The 14599-nt window shown below is 42.8% G+C and overlaps 1 protein-coding gene across 2 annotated transcripts in view; it reads left to right on the top strand.

Moving 5' to 3' along the window:
* Positions 1 to 14599, top strand: part of LOC102930761 (leucyl and cystinyl aminopeptidase) — a 102220-nt gene that overhangs the window by 64744 nt on the left and 22877 nt on the right. For both annotated transcript variants that reach the window (XM_043546743.1, XM_037903294.2), the window contains exons 4-8: positions 5003 to 5134; positions 6990 to 7110; positions 7677 to 7831; positions 8212 to 8325; positions 10202 to 10333. In XM_043546743.1, the coding sequence (XP_043402678.1) occupies positions 5003 to 5134; positions 6990 to 7110; positions 7677 to 7831; positions 8212 to 8325; positions 10202 to 10333 (654 nt within the window). The remainder of the gene's footprint in view (positions 1 to 5002; positions 5135 to 6989; positions 7111 to 7676; positions 7832 to 8211; positions 8326 to 10201; positions 10334 to 14599) is intronic.

Genomic DNA, 14599 nt, shown 5'->3' on the forward strand with positions numbered 1-14599 from the left:
CTGCATCCACCAAATTTTCCCCTTGGGTGCTCCAGGGCTGGAGCACCCATGGAGTCGGTTGTTGCGGAACAACTGGTTCTAAAAGGGCTTCTAAATTTAACAACTGGCTCTAGCGAACCTGTGGGAAATGGCTCCAGCTCACCACTGCGTATAGAGCAGAGCATCCCCAACTGTCTTTCAGTTCCCAGTTATTGCCTGCGGCAGCGAGGTAAAACTTGGCAGTGTTTGCTTGCTACCTCCTAGCAGCCATCCAACAGCTTGGTTTGTAAATATTAGATAAATTAGCATAGTGATGAATTTCTGCCCTGTTGGCAGTCTAGTTGGTTTTGTTTAAAATCTTCCCTTTCTTTAGATTACTACTTGGTGCCAAGGCACCTTGCCACCTAATGGCTGAGCCTAAACTCCTTCTCTTTGCTGTTCACTCATTCTTTCCAGAATCTAGCAGAGGCCCTGATGCAGAAGTTCTTCCCACCACTCTTCCTAGGAATTCCTCAAGCACAGTGTCCCTTAGATTTAACCTCCAGAACTCCTAACTCTCTTCCACCCCACCTACCCACCCACAGCATCCTGACATCCTGGGTAGACTTCTCCTTATACCTTCTCAGCTATTCTGGGACCCTTATATAACCTCTAGGTGCTCCTCTGCCTCTTGCTCTACCTATAAGTGATCTAGATCCACTAGATGCCAGTTAGGTCTGTTGCTAGATCCCTTGATGAAGTAGACAACCCAAGAGAATAAGAATATGAGTAGGGTCAGATGCTCAGGAGGAAGTATCAGAAGATGACTCCTTCCAAGATCCCCAAGAGACTCCTCTTAACCCTTTTCAGCTGAATAATCCTGAAGATCTATCTTCCTTCTCTCTGGATGACGTGGTGACATCCCCGCCAAAATCACATTCTGATGACTTCAAGCCCTTTCAGGAATTGTTGGGAACGATAGCAGACACTCAGGACACTGAATTATCTGTAAGGGAGAAAGCACATATGTTATGTGATACTACCCATTCTGATTTCCCAGGCAGATTAGCAATGAGAATAAATGAAAGCATCCAAGAGCCTGTAAAATACCTATGGCAGGTTCAAGCCTTTATTTCCAACATCAAAATGAGCAGAGAAAGATACCAAGTCACTCCAAAAGGATTTAGTGACTCCTAACTCCCTCACGGTATCTGCAGTAAAGGAGAGATCCAAGCAGATAGGACCACACTCCTAAGAACAAAAAGCCAAGAGTTTGATCTCTTAGGTAGAAAGGCCTACTTTCTGGCATCTTCTTCAAGGGCAAACAGCCAGCTATAAAACCCTGTTTGCTAAATATGACTACCTAGCCTGTGACAAGATCTCATTCATTGATGAGCTCCCCAGAAAGGAGGGCTGATCTCTAATAAGATAGTTAGGAACACCCATGATCTGTGTGTCACTAAACCTCTGACTGCCGGAAGCTGGGACTGGACAACGGGATGAATCCACTCAATTACCATGTTCTGTTCGCTCTCTCTGAAGCATCTGGCACCACTCCTGTCTTCAGACACTGTACTGGGCTAGATGGACCATTGGCCACACTGGGTCAGACTGTTCTTATGTTCTAAAGTGGAAGAATTTTTCCATCTGGGCTTCGTAACAAGATCTCAACCCATTACAAGCTTCTATTCCCAAGAGTGTAGATCATAGCCTACAGTTCAAGATATCAGGCTCACCATCAGCTCTGTGAGTGTCCATTTAGCAGTCATTTCAACTTGCCACCTTCCTGTTAAAACTTTTTTATGTTGTGTTCTCTCATCCCATTGTTTCAAAATTTCTAAAAGCACTGGTTCATGCACCCTGAAGCTTCTCCTATCCTGGGACCTTAATGTAGTTCTTATGGGCCTCATGGAAAGCATATCCAAGTCCTTACTTCACCAACCTAGTCAAAACAATCTTCCTAGTGGCTATCCCCTCAGCCTGGAGAGTTAGTGAGATTCGAGCACTAACAGTAGGATGACTTCTCTTGCCTTCCCCCCCCATTATGTTCACAGGGTTAAGATGGTGCTGAGTCCCCACCTTAAATTCCTACCAAGATGGTGTCTGATTTATCATTTAATCCAAACCAACAACCTCGCTATCTTCTTCCCCAAATCACACTCAGACTTAGGAGAAACCAAGTTCCATACATTAGATGTTTCCAGTGACCTTTGTTTAGACCAAACAAAGCCATTCAGTTGACCCCCTTTATCTGTGGTACTGGAAAAGGCTGCAAGAAATCCGGCCATCTCTTCCTAGGGATTATCCAAGTGGACCCCTGATGCATTACAATGTTACGAAATAGAAGATATGCCCATTCCCACAGGCATCTGGGCCCACTCAACTAGAGCCCAGGCAACCTCTTCTTCAGCATATCTAAAATATTCCTATGCCTGAGAGATGCTGGGCAGCCATTTGGTGCTCAGCCCCTTACTTTTACCAAACATTGTGCCCTGGGTTTGGCAACTAGATTAGATGGCAAATTTATATGCTGCTTCTCTTCTCCTGAGCTCCCTAGATTAGTCAGCAACTGCTCCTCCTCCTGGCTCCTCTGTTCCCAGATTGGTTCCCTCCATCTGCCCTTGCACTACCACCCTAGCTTGTCTGTCTTCCACTGTGGTACTTCTGCCAAGCTGTAATTAGTCCTTTCTCCCTCCCTGCACCATTCCTAATTTTTTTTGGGGGGGGGTTGTTGTTTTTTTTTTTTTAAGGGACAATTCAATTAAGCAGACACCTCCTATTACTCCCCCTGCCATCCCTTATTTAAAATCAGCAGTGCGCCAATTGCTCCCTGCACCTTGCCACCTGGAATGTGCAGTTTGCTAACCTCTAAAAACAGCATTTTCCAGGTTCCTTTTCACTCAATATGAAAAAGGTGTTAATGAGAATTGGGTAGTAAAGTCCCTCACTTAGTACTGAGAATCCACTTTGTGGGCATGACAAAAGAAATAAAGTAAGTAAAATAATCAATTCACTAATGAAATTGTCATCTAAAAAACAACTATTCACTCATCATTCATGTTTAGATTGGCTCCTTGTAATTTGAAATATAATACCTTTTTGATTTCTGAACTGAATAATGGTTACGTTTCTGAATATGCGATTTATATTAGTTGATTCTGAATTTTGCATTCTGTCAAGAATACTTGCCATCTTGTGCATATGCATTACAAAAGTCTTTTAGTTATACAATCCCATACGATTTCTTAAATCTACAGTGCATTACATGTAGTATGACAGGTTCAGTGACTTTTCACTCTGATTTTGTAAGGACATCTATGCAGGCTCCCTATAAGGAGCTCCAAGTCTTGTATACTAACTTATTGCCAAGGAAAGTAGTATCTTTATTAACTTAGATTTGATAATTTAGGCCCAGATCCTACCAACACTTGAGCACATGTTGAACTTCAAGTCCATCAGATTTCTCAGGATTTAGGGATGATGGCGGATAACCAACTGAACATAGCTACAGCATTACATTGGGAGCTCTAGAGGGCTAAAGTGAATCTTGGCTGCATAAACTGTGGAATGTTAAATAGGAGCAGAGGATTGGCATTCTCTGTGTATAGCACTAGTGAGACTGGAATACTGTGTCCAGTTCTAATGTCTTTTTGTTAGCTATAAGGATGATTGGAGGCCTCTGGGAAAACCCGAGTTTATGATGAGAGACTTAAGAAGCTCAAGCATTTAATGTATCCACAGGAAGGTTAAAAGGTGACTTGATCAAGGTCTATAAATAGTACCTACATGGGGAGAAGGTTTCAGAGAAGAGTACTCTTTCAACTAGCTGATGAAGGCATAACAAGATTTAATGGCTGCAAGTTGAAGCTAAACAAATTGAGGTTGGAAATAAAGTGTAAACTTGTATGTGAGGGCATTTAGCCATTGAAACAACTTACCAAGGGGATGTGGTAGATTCTCCATCACTTGATGTCTTTAAGGTAAAATTGGATTGTCTCAGAAAGACACATTCTAATTCAGCCAGAAGTTGTGGGCTTGGTACAGGAATTATTGGGTGCAAATATGTGGTCTCTGTAATGTAGGTTATACTAGAGGGTCATAATGGTACCTTCAGGCTTAAAATTTATGAGACTCAGGCTGAAAGTTGATGTTTTCAGAATCAGGGCCAAGTTTTATTGCCTGACAAACAGGGAATACGTTATTTCAAGGTTGTTGTTCCTTCCCCCCTCCCCCGCCCCCCCCCCCCCCCCCCCCCCCCCGTATGAACTATACAGTTTCATTCAGTCAGCTGTGCAGCCTAATGTAGGCCCTATGCAGAGGATAAGGCAGATAACTCAATTTGTAGTATGCTGTGTACTTTTCTTATAGGATTTTCATAAACTCTGTCTGGCATGCAAAGTAGACCTGGAAAATGTTAGCTTCATCATAAGTACATTTTGTTATATTATGAGCAACTTGCCTATGTATATATCTTGGGGTTTTACATGGCCACTAGTATCTTAGCACCTTAAAACACAGTCAAACCTCCGGGAATGGAGATTGTTCGTTACTCTGAACAAAATGTTACGGTGGTGGTTTTGCAAGTTTAGAATTGAACATTGACTTAAACCAGCTTTGAAACTTTACTATGCAGAAGAAAAATGCTGCTTTTAACCATCTTATTTAAATGAATCAAGTTTCCCTACCTGGTCAAATCTTTTTTTAAACTTTCCCTTTTACTTTTTAGTAGCTTGTTTAACACAGTACAGTACAAAGAGTACTGTACTGTATTGTTGTTTTTCCTGCTGCTGCCTGATTGTATACTTCTGGTTCCAAATGAGGTGTGTGGTTGACCAGTCAGCTCATAACTCTGAGGTTCTACTGTAATAAAATGGTCTGACAAACTTACTTATAGTTGCCATTGTGCACTCTAGGTGTAACTTCTCTATACGGTCTCCAAGCCCTTTATCTGATAGTTGTTTTTTTTTTTTTTCCAATTTGCCTTGATAGTAACATTATCTTCTTTTTTTTTTTTTTTTTTTTTTTTTTTTTATTAAATCTGCAGAATGTAACCATCCCTGTGGCAGCTGGAATAGTTCAAGATGAATTCTTTGTGAGTTTGAAGATGAGTACTTACCTGGTAGCGTTCATTGTTGCAAATCTGAAGAATATCAGTAAGGAGACTAATAAGACTCTGGTATGTTTCCATTGTACTTTTAACCTCTACCCATACACGAGTAGCTCTCTGGGATGTTTTCCTGCTTACTCTGTGCCTATCACCTATTATTATAAGAGTGTCTAGCAAATGATCTTATGCTGTGGACTGGATTGATTCCAGAGCGGTGGCCCGCTTGTGTTGCCAGAACTTGACAGCAGGCTCCTGGCTGCAGAAAGTCTGCCCAGAGCAAGGGTATAGTGGTGCAAGCCACTTGCACAGCTCACAGTGCTGGGGGATTCAGAGCTGATGCCCAAAGTAGGATGGGCTTGTCTGTGAAGGAGCAGTGCCAAGCCAGCCAGAAGGGATATGGATTCAGTACCTGTCCTGCGCAGGCTCCATTGGCAGAGTTCCGGTGACGCCCCAGCTGGAATGTTAACATGTCTACCCACAGCGGAGTCACGGCAGGTGACAATAGTGCTGTCCTGTCCTCCCTCTCCCAAATGGCTACTTCTCTCCCACATCACTGCACATGAGAGCAGGGGACTGCAGAAGCACTCTCCTGTACCCAAAAAAGGGAGTCGGGCTCTATATCTATGTTACCTAGAGCCAACTATCCAAACTAGTCTATGCTCCAAGTAGGACAGGCTTGGGCCAGAATTTTAAGTCCATATGTAGGTGCCTGAATATTTCTGCCCTGACTTTTGAAAAGTGCTGAGCACCTGGCAGCTGCTCTTGACTTCATTTAATCTTTGGTGGCATTGCTTCAGGGATATGGCCTGTTGGGTTGGTGGGAAGCTGTATACTTGAGAATGACAAGAAGGAAGATACTTAGGAGGGATCTTGCAGTATTTAGTCATGCAAGGGGTGTGGGAGCTTCACATGAGTAACAATTTGGGAATCGGACCCTGTCACTAGCAGGAGCTGTCCTTTTGTAGTGAAATGGAAAGCATTAGTACTTGTCTAGAAGGAGCCAAAGAGTAGCTTTGTTAACAAAGCTGCAGGAGGGAAAGGAAGCCCTGATCAGATATACTGCTAAGAAATGTTATCTTGGTATAACTTGTTCTAAACCAATATATAGAGTAAAATTGTGGATTTTTATCAGACTTCCCTTCTTGCATGGGCAAATAGTTGTAATTAGAGATAAATAGGCCAGGCTCTGTGGTCCAGTTTGGAGGAGCTTTATTTTTCTTTTGGTTGCTTGTACTGGGGAGAAATTGCCCAATCCCAGGAGAAAATGCTGAGCTTAGATTTTGAATGGAAACTAAAGGGGGTAGAATTTGTGCATTCCCACAGTCAAGTCATTGGAGTGGAACACAGCATCTCAGCAGCTGGAATAGCAGCTGCTACCTCTCCACACCTACTGTACTGCGTGGGGAGGGATTGGAGCAACTGGATCCACCTAGACAAGATTTCTGTGGCCTCTCCCCAATAATCCCCTTGGTTCTAGCTGCTATGGAGCTGATACAGCGAGATCCTCAGGCTCACAAGATATATGGAATCTCTGTTTTGCCCTCTCCACCTCATCCAGTTTACCCCAGCTCCAGGTTTAAATGGTGCGAGGAACAGTAACTCCTGGGAGAATTGCATTCTTAGAGTTGTCATCAACAAATGCATAACCTATGCATCCGGACTCAAACTAGCATTACACACATTCAGATGCATTTGGGCGATAAATGTACCTCAAACAGTTTCAAGTGATGATAATCTCCAAACATTTTGATATCAAATGCATGTGATTTTTATATATATTTCCTTAAAACTAGCCAGGGAATTGCCCCTATCCACTTAGTTTTTTGCCTACCACTTCCCTCTCTTGCTGTTTATGATTGCATCCAATGAAATATTTTCTTGCTTCTCATCTATTTTTATTATTTTATTTTATTTATTATGCCAGGTATCTATATATGCCATGCCACAGAAGCTAGGCCAAGTTGAGCATGCCCTAGACACAGCAGTGAAGCTCCTGGAGTTTTATCAGAAGTATTTTCATATAGAGTATCCTCTTCAAAAATTAGGTAAAGCATTTTCATCTATCTTTTTTTTTAAAATATAAATAAATATAATAACTTTCTAATAAGTATCAGTTTTTTCCATACTTCAGAGGGTTTTTCAAAATAAAAATAATTTAAGAATAAAAATCCCTCCAAAACCTGACTTTAAAAAAAAATATTAAAATTCAATACCTGTTTAACTGGGCTTGTATGAGTGTGTGGGAAATGGGTCCCAGGCTCAAGAAGTTTGCAAACCTTTGGTATAAGAAAGGCCAATTCAGTGTGCCCTCTAGAGAAGTTTTGCTGTACATTTAACACTATATGCTCAGATAGGGACATAGAGAATTCTCAGTATGAGTGACGTATCTACCTGACACAAACCTGCAAAACTATTTCTCCGTACGTAATTGCTCTTTAAATCAATGGGATGACTTGTTTACTTACAGCTAGCATGTAGTGTTTGCAGCATTGGTGGCTAAATAGTGAAGTTTGGTAGATATAGATTGTGGTAAAGCAGGTAGATCTGAAGTGCAGCATTACTGTAACTTGTGACTGTCTGGTTCATTTATTTATTTCCCCTCGCTCCCCAGATTTGGTAGCTATTCCTGATTTCCAGGCAGGTGCTATGGAAAACTGGGGTTTAATCACCTTTAGAGAGACAACACTCCTTTATGACATTAAAACCTCTTCAGCAATGGATAAAAAGCTGGTAACTGCAGTGATAGCTCATGAGCTGGCTCATCAGGTACTGGATTTAAATGCTATATTTTAACAATGCAGTCTTCTCTCACTCTAACACTTCCCCTTCCCTATTACACTTGCTAAGCATATGCACTGCACCAGGTATAGAGCTTGTGGGTATTTTGCTCTTGGTGTAGCAGGAAACTGGAAGTTACTGGACCGCTGGGTCGTAATCTTTCCTAGCTTGTTTGTGGGGAAGCACAACTAAATGTTGCCCTGTACATAGGGTTTGTGGCAAAACCACAATGTAGCCCTTCATAAAGTATCTTTTCTTGGTTGGATTATACGTTTGTTATAATCTTGAAATTTGACTGATTTTTCTCACATCTTGCACAATTAAAAACTGTTTGGTTTTTTGCCCTCCCCTCCCCCCCTCCCCGCCAGTGGTTTGGTAATTTAGTAACAATGGAATGGTGGAATGATCTTTGGCTGAATGAAGGATTTGCCACTTTTATGGAATACTATGCCATGGAAAGAACTTTCCCAGAGCTGCAGACTGTGAGTATTTCATCTAAATCTGAAGTTTTCTCCCATCAGTGAGGTTTCTTTTTAATTCTGACATAAAAATTTTTTTACCTCCATTTCACGAGGTTTAGGTGATGAAAATCTGACATAAATTGCACTCTAAATCGTTCCAAGGACACTCACTGATAAGATTACAAATAATATGGAATCTTAATCACTGTTTAAATAAAATTGTGTGTGGGCTAAATTTTCAAAAGTGGCCTACAAATTTGCATATGCACTCCTTTACATGTGACCTCCTTTGAAACAGATAAATTGATGTTTTCTTCATAGGCACAAAATAATGGGCAAAACTTTTTTGCTTTTGTTTAATCAGTGATCTAGTGTTTAACACTGAACCACGCTTTGCACGAGTGTGTATTTTAACCTACTGTGCAAGTTACGTGTTGTATGCTTCTAAATCTCATTTAGAATCTTGTGGTTGTAACTTTTCAGTCAAACAAGTTGCTTTAAAAAAAATAAATAAATAAATTGCTGCTTTGAAGCCTAAAATTTCACCACTTGGTGGTGCCAAAAATGTTTTATCAAACTCCTCCCGCATGCACACTTAAAGAAAATAGTATCTAAATCTTCACAGAAAATATATATTGGCCCCAGAGCAACTTGACTATTTTATTCATTGATCTTTCTTTATTTTTCTTATCAGGAGTGCTCTAAGGCCTCAATCCTGCACTCATAAACACATTAGCAGACCTTTGCACCCAGGCAGAGCCCCACTGAAGTAAAAAAGGGCAAAATATCTGCCATCTCACTGTTGGATAGTAGTAGGTCAGACTCTTAAGTGTAGGAGGTAGAGGTACTCTGGTAATATTCAGTGTGTTTATTTAAAGTTGCTGCATGTAAATCTAGAATGTAATAAAGATTCAAGGTTCTGGTGCCAAGAAGATCAGGTTTAATGTTCAGTGTGCGTATTCCTAACAAGTCATTCTATAGTCCAGTGACTTCACTGTAATTTTTTTAGACTATAATTATTATTGTGGAATCACTTCTTCAGCCTCATTAGCTCATTCATTTGGAGGAAGGATTATATAAACCATTACCAGTCCAAACTGTGTTTAGACAATGTATTAGCTAAAACACTTCAGTATTTCTGAAGATATTCATACCTATGGCAGGTATGGTTAGATTATTATACAGCATCAGCCTGCACACCCACAGTATGCTTTATAGCTGCAAATAACAGACACTGGTTTCTGTACCAACAAATTTACAGTATATGGCCCTGAACCTGCAAAAGGATCTGCCTACACCAATCCTTTGGCTCTGTAGAGTCCCATTGACCTGAATGTGTATGTGCCTTGATTCTGTGTTTGGCAGCATAATCAAGTTACAAATGATGCCAATTACAGACTCTACAAAATCCTACCTCTATTGAAAGCCAAGGGTTTTAACTGTTGCTGAATATCTGCTGTTATGCTGTGAAGAGAGGCTGGTTGTTGTGGAGAGACTGGGTCTTTAGACTCTTTATTCTTGTGGAGTTGTGCATGGTACCTCTCTTCGTGGCTATGCAGATAAAGGTTTACAAGTGTGTCCATTAGTAAGGTTCTGCTGCTATGGTTTGGGAGGAAGAGAGCTGATGGTTCCACAGTGCGCTAACAATGATAATCTTAGAGGAGATTGACTGACTGGTTTGCTGTCTCCAGTGCGAGAAGAAAAGAGTCTGAGCCTCAAAATGGAGAGGGTCAGATGACTAGGCTACATGCCAAGTAAATAGGACAGCAGGGAGAAGGAATGCTTAACTTATCTATTCCAGGCTCTGCGTTCCAGTTCTGAATTATGGTGAATTTTTGGCATAATCCTTTATTGTTCTAACTTCTCACGTGGGCAAAAACTCCTATTCCTCTTCTAGGATGAAGAATTCCTGAAACTACGATTCAAGACAATGATGAAAGACTCCTTAAACGCCTCGCGTCCAATCTCCTCTGCTGTCCAATCTTCAGAGCAGATTGAAGAAATGTTTGATGCGCTTTCCTATATCAAGGTAACCTCAGAAGAGGCTAGCAAAATCACTCTGTCTCTTGTGTTTTGTATATATCTCTTTTCCAAAATCATCATCTTTTGGGAAATAACACATTAAGTCAGGAACTTTTTCTTTAATTATCCTTGTGGGTAAATGCAAGTTAGGCTGCTCATAAGATGCCAGTTTTTTTACTTGGCCTCCAGTATTTTTATCTCAAGAGAAAACTGTACATTTCATGAGAGGTTTTCTATGTTTTAATACTGATTAAATTACTCTCCTATGAGTAGGCATTTGATCCCATTCAGTATACTAACATACGTGCCCAGTGTCATGTTACACCAGTGTAGCTGGTTCTGTGCCTCTCCTTTCCCACCCCAACCTCCATGTCTTTACCTGTCAACCCCCACCGCATCCCCCTGCCCTCCAGGGACTTAGGTGCAGCAGTGGGTGCATGGAGTCCACCGGTACTCTGGTGATCTCTAGATCCTGGAATTACTCCTTAAGGGCAATTGTAGCTGGATGAAAATTAGGGCAGACCTGAGACTGCTGTAAATTGTGGCTGAACCTAGGATCAGGATTGGACTCAGCACTAGTAGGATGTAAAAGTGGCATATAATCACCCTTTTCTCCTCATATTTCAATTGTGTGTTGAGCAGAACTCGGCTGCACCCAAGAATCTGTCTATTTTTCCATAGGAAAAGATTTCATTCACATCTCTATTGTTTGTGTCCCTCACTTTCCTCATCCATATTTTCTGTAGACACTTCCAGTTTACTACAACACAAAAATATACCCAAATATTGACACCATCACATCTTAAACACATTTAAATTTGCTAAACCTATTTTTGCTTTCTGCTCTGTGTTTGTATTCCACACTAACTTAAAAGCAAGACCAATTATTTTCCTTGTTAACATTTGACTTTGACCTTTTCATCATCTTTGTGCTTTTTGAGGGGATAGGGGTGTGAGGGTAGGGGGAAACTAGTACCTAATGAAAGACGTTTTTTGTTTTTGTTTTTTTTTTTTCTTTTTAAATAGACACAGAGCTTAAAATCCAACACTTCTCATCCCAACACCCTGGGGACATCTGAGATGCCAATTGCAGCATTACAATGGAAGCAGCTTGCCATAAAGAAGCCTCTGCATTTCCATTGGTGCTCCACTCTCTCTCAAGTGGAAGCACAAGAGCATGTCACTTTCAAGCTGCCTTGCCTGTGAGGCTCTGATTGCCATCTGTCCCTAGGATGTGTGATGACAGGAGCTTTGCACTGCCAAATAGCATCTGAATGTTGTCTTGGGCCTCCAGATGATTATTGTACACCTTCTTAATAAAGAGATTACTTTTAAGGGGCTACTGGGAAATCAATAGCAAGGCTAAGAATTGCAGGTGATCCAATTTTTCATGCAGAATCCAATCTTTCACTCAGAATATCTTCATAGAAACGAATGTGCTTTTAAGAGTTTTACTTCATGTTTAAATCCTACGCTTTAATAGCCTGATGTAAAACCTTTTGGAGTTCATGGAAAGACTCCCAATGACTTCAGTGGACTCTGGATCAGGCCTAAAGACTGAATATTGCATTGAATAACTTTGGTTTAGTCTTGCTCTGGTAAGTGTTGTTCTTCTTCAAGTAGACAGAGATGTGTATTTTAAGTAGGTGAGTGCATGCCAGAGATCTAGCAGTACCCCTAGAGGGATGGCGTTTGCACCTCATGACTGTAGCCCCTCCCCTGGCTATATAAGGCTGCGTCACCCCAACCTCCTTCAGTTGCTTCTTACCACCCGTCAGCTGGAGTTGGAGCTCTGGGCAGTGGTGGTTGTTCATGACCTTTGGCTTTCTTCTTTCCCGTCTCCCTCCCCCCCAGCCTAGTTGTTGTACATAGTTGATAATTAGTAATGTGTTTTTTGTTTAGTGGTGGTGCTCCCTGGTGATGCCATCACTGGGGTTCAAGCATTGCCCTTTGTGTGGAGGGGCGATTCCCCAATAGCGACCCCCACACGTGGTGCTCGCTTTTTCTGGGCAAAGCCCATCTAAATGAGTGCTGCTTCTCTTCTTAAAAGAACAGCAGATGGACTCGGGTGACATGGGTCCTTTTGGTTGAAGCAGCACCTGCTTGAGCAGGCCATGAGGGCTCACCCAGTACCGAGGCCTTCCTCAGGGCGCAGATTGCCCTCTGGCTCGGAGAGAATGTCTGCCACCTGTTCTGGGTTGTGTCTGAAGAGGCGCAGGAGTTGTTCTCCATCAACGCCAATTAAGAGGTCCCATAAAGCTGATTGGGGACACTCCAGATCCTGAGGTAACTTTTCCGTCTCCCCTAAGAGGAGCACAGACTGGCTCAGTGCTGGCTCCAGCATGCCCGATGGTGCAGGTGCTTCTGACTCTCCCTTGATACAGGACGGGAGGGTGGACGTACCATACTGTCAACTCTGGTTCTGGCCTCTGGGCATCTGTTGAGTTTGGTACTGACAGTTCAAGAGTTGTCAGTGGACCTCCTTGGCCTGTGGGTCCCATCCTCGCCACTCGTCCAAGACTTTGCGAGTCTGGCACCCGCATTGGGTCTACAGTTGGAGTGTATGGTCGAAGTCTCAGCCTGGCACCTGGAGACTCCCCTGCCTGGGGCTGCTGGGGACACTGTGCCGGAGGCAGTGCAAGGCCCTTCCTTGGTACCAGCGCAGTTGACCCCACAGGTTGTCCCATGTAGGCTATCCCCACCCTGGACATCAAGCTGCGCGAGCATTCCATTACCAATTCCCACACCAGGACCGACTACCAGTGGCACCGACCCTTGTGCAGCCAGCGGTGCAGTCTACATCGGGGGCACTGATCCCAACCTCCAGCTGGGCTATGGGCAAATCTGATAGTCTCCTGTCTCCATCCAAAACTGGTGCCCCCATGTTGCCACGGTCCTGGGACTCTGACGCCTCGGAGCATGGCTCTTCCTTTTCCTGTTTTGACTGCCAGAGGGACTATGGAGGCCACCGAGGGAATCCCTATGGATACCAGTGTTGGTATGTGCCTCAAGGCCAGAATATAGGTCCCTGGCTGGGTGCCTACTGGCCATCAAAGCCCTACCCATACCAGTGGCCATACTGGCCCCAGAGGGAAGCTCCTCTGTCCTGGAGGTCTTGTTGATTAGGGAGCCTCCACACTGCTCCCACTCTAAGGAGTACAAGGAGACCAGAATCAGAAATTGAGCCTTGGTCTCTTACAGGAAGTTGGGAGTACAAACCTCTAGGCCACCAGGTTATCTGAACACTTCCTAAAAACAAGAAAATGCTAGTGGAACAAACTGTTTGTTGGAGACACATTACACTAATTCATGAGAAAATGAGCAAAAAAAGTCAAATCTAAAGCACAAATGCAAGCATGCAAAGAAGTGAAGATTGCCAGTGTTTAAAAAGCTTTGTAGTAAATGACACACGTGCAGTTCAGATAGCTAAAGCCTTTAATTCCCTGAGGATGTCTTCCTTAAATTCTAAAATATTCATGCAAAACTTGTTAAGAGCAGCACTTGTGATGTCACACAAATGTTAAATAGCTGGAGTTCCCCGGAGGTCTTTTTCATTCTTTCTCTAGTGTGTGTGGTTTTTTGGTGTGTGTGTTTTGTTTTTTGTTTTTTTTTAATACCAACAGTGTGATGTACGTAAACTATTCAAGGTCAGTGTCACTTTAGCTGCAATCTGTCTATCCTTGGGCCATTTATGGACTCGGTTGCTGTGATGTAGAAATGTTTCCATGGAGGATCCTAGTTTTCAACTGAGGGTAAGTCTACACTGGCCGAGTTACTGCACTGACAATTACAGCGCTGCTCAGAGAGCACTGAAGGGAAACCGCTGTTGTGTGTTCACACTGTCGGCTGCCTGCGCAATAGTGTGTTCACACTTGTGGCACTGGCAGTGGTCTTCGGAGCGGTGCACTCTGGGCAGCTGTCCTACAGAGCATCTCTTCGTCTTCTGCTGATAGGAGTTGTGGGAAGGCAGAGGTGGTCTTGGGGCAACCTGGGTCCTGTCCTTTGCATCACAGCAATCCCTGTGCCTCAGTCCGCATTTGGCGCCATCTTTCAACGGTTTGTGTACTGCATGCTCTGCCTCTTCGGGCTGCGGGAATGGATCCCGCACTGTTGATCAATATGCTGCTTGGTCTGACTAACACATCACAAGTGGCAGTGGAGTTATTCCTTAAACTACAAAGGCAAGAGAAGTTCAACATTGATCTTGCCACAGGTAGTAGCTATGACACGGGATTGCTTGTGGCATTCACGGAGATGCTGAGCATAGTGGAAT

Source organism: Chelonia mydas, chromosome 5, assembly GCF_015237465.2.
Source record: "Chelonia mydas isolate rCheMyd1 chromosome 5, rCheMyd1.pri.v2, whole genome shotgun sequence".
In the NCBI taxonomy this organism is placed as follows: domain Eukaryota; kingdom Metazoa; phylum Chordata; order Testudines; family Cheloniidae; genus Chelonia; species Chelonia mydas.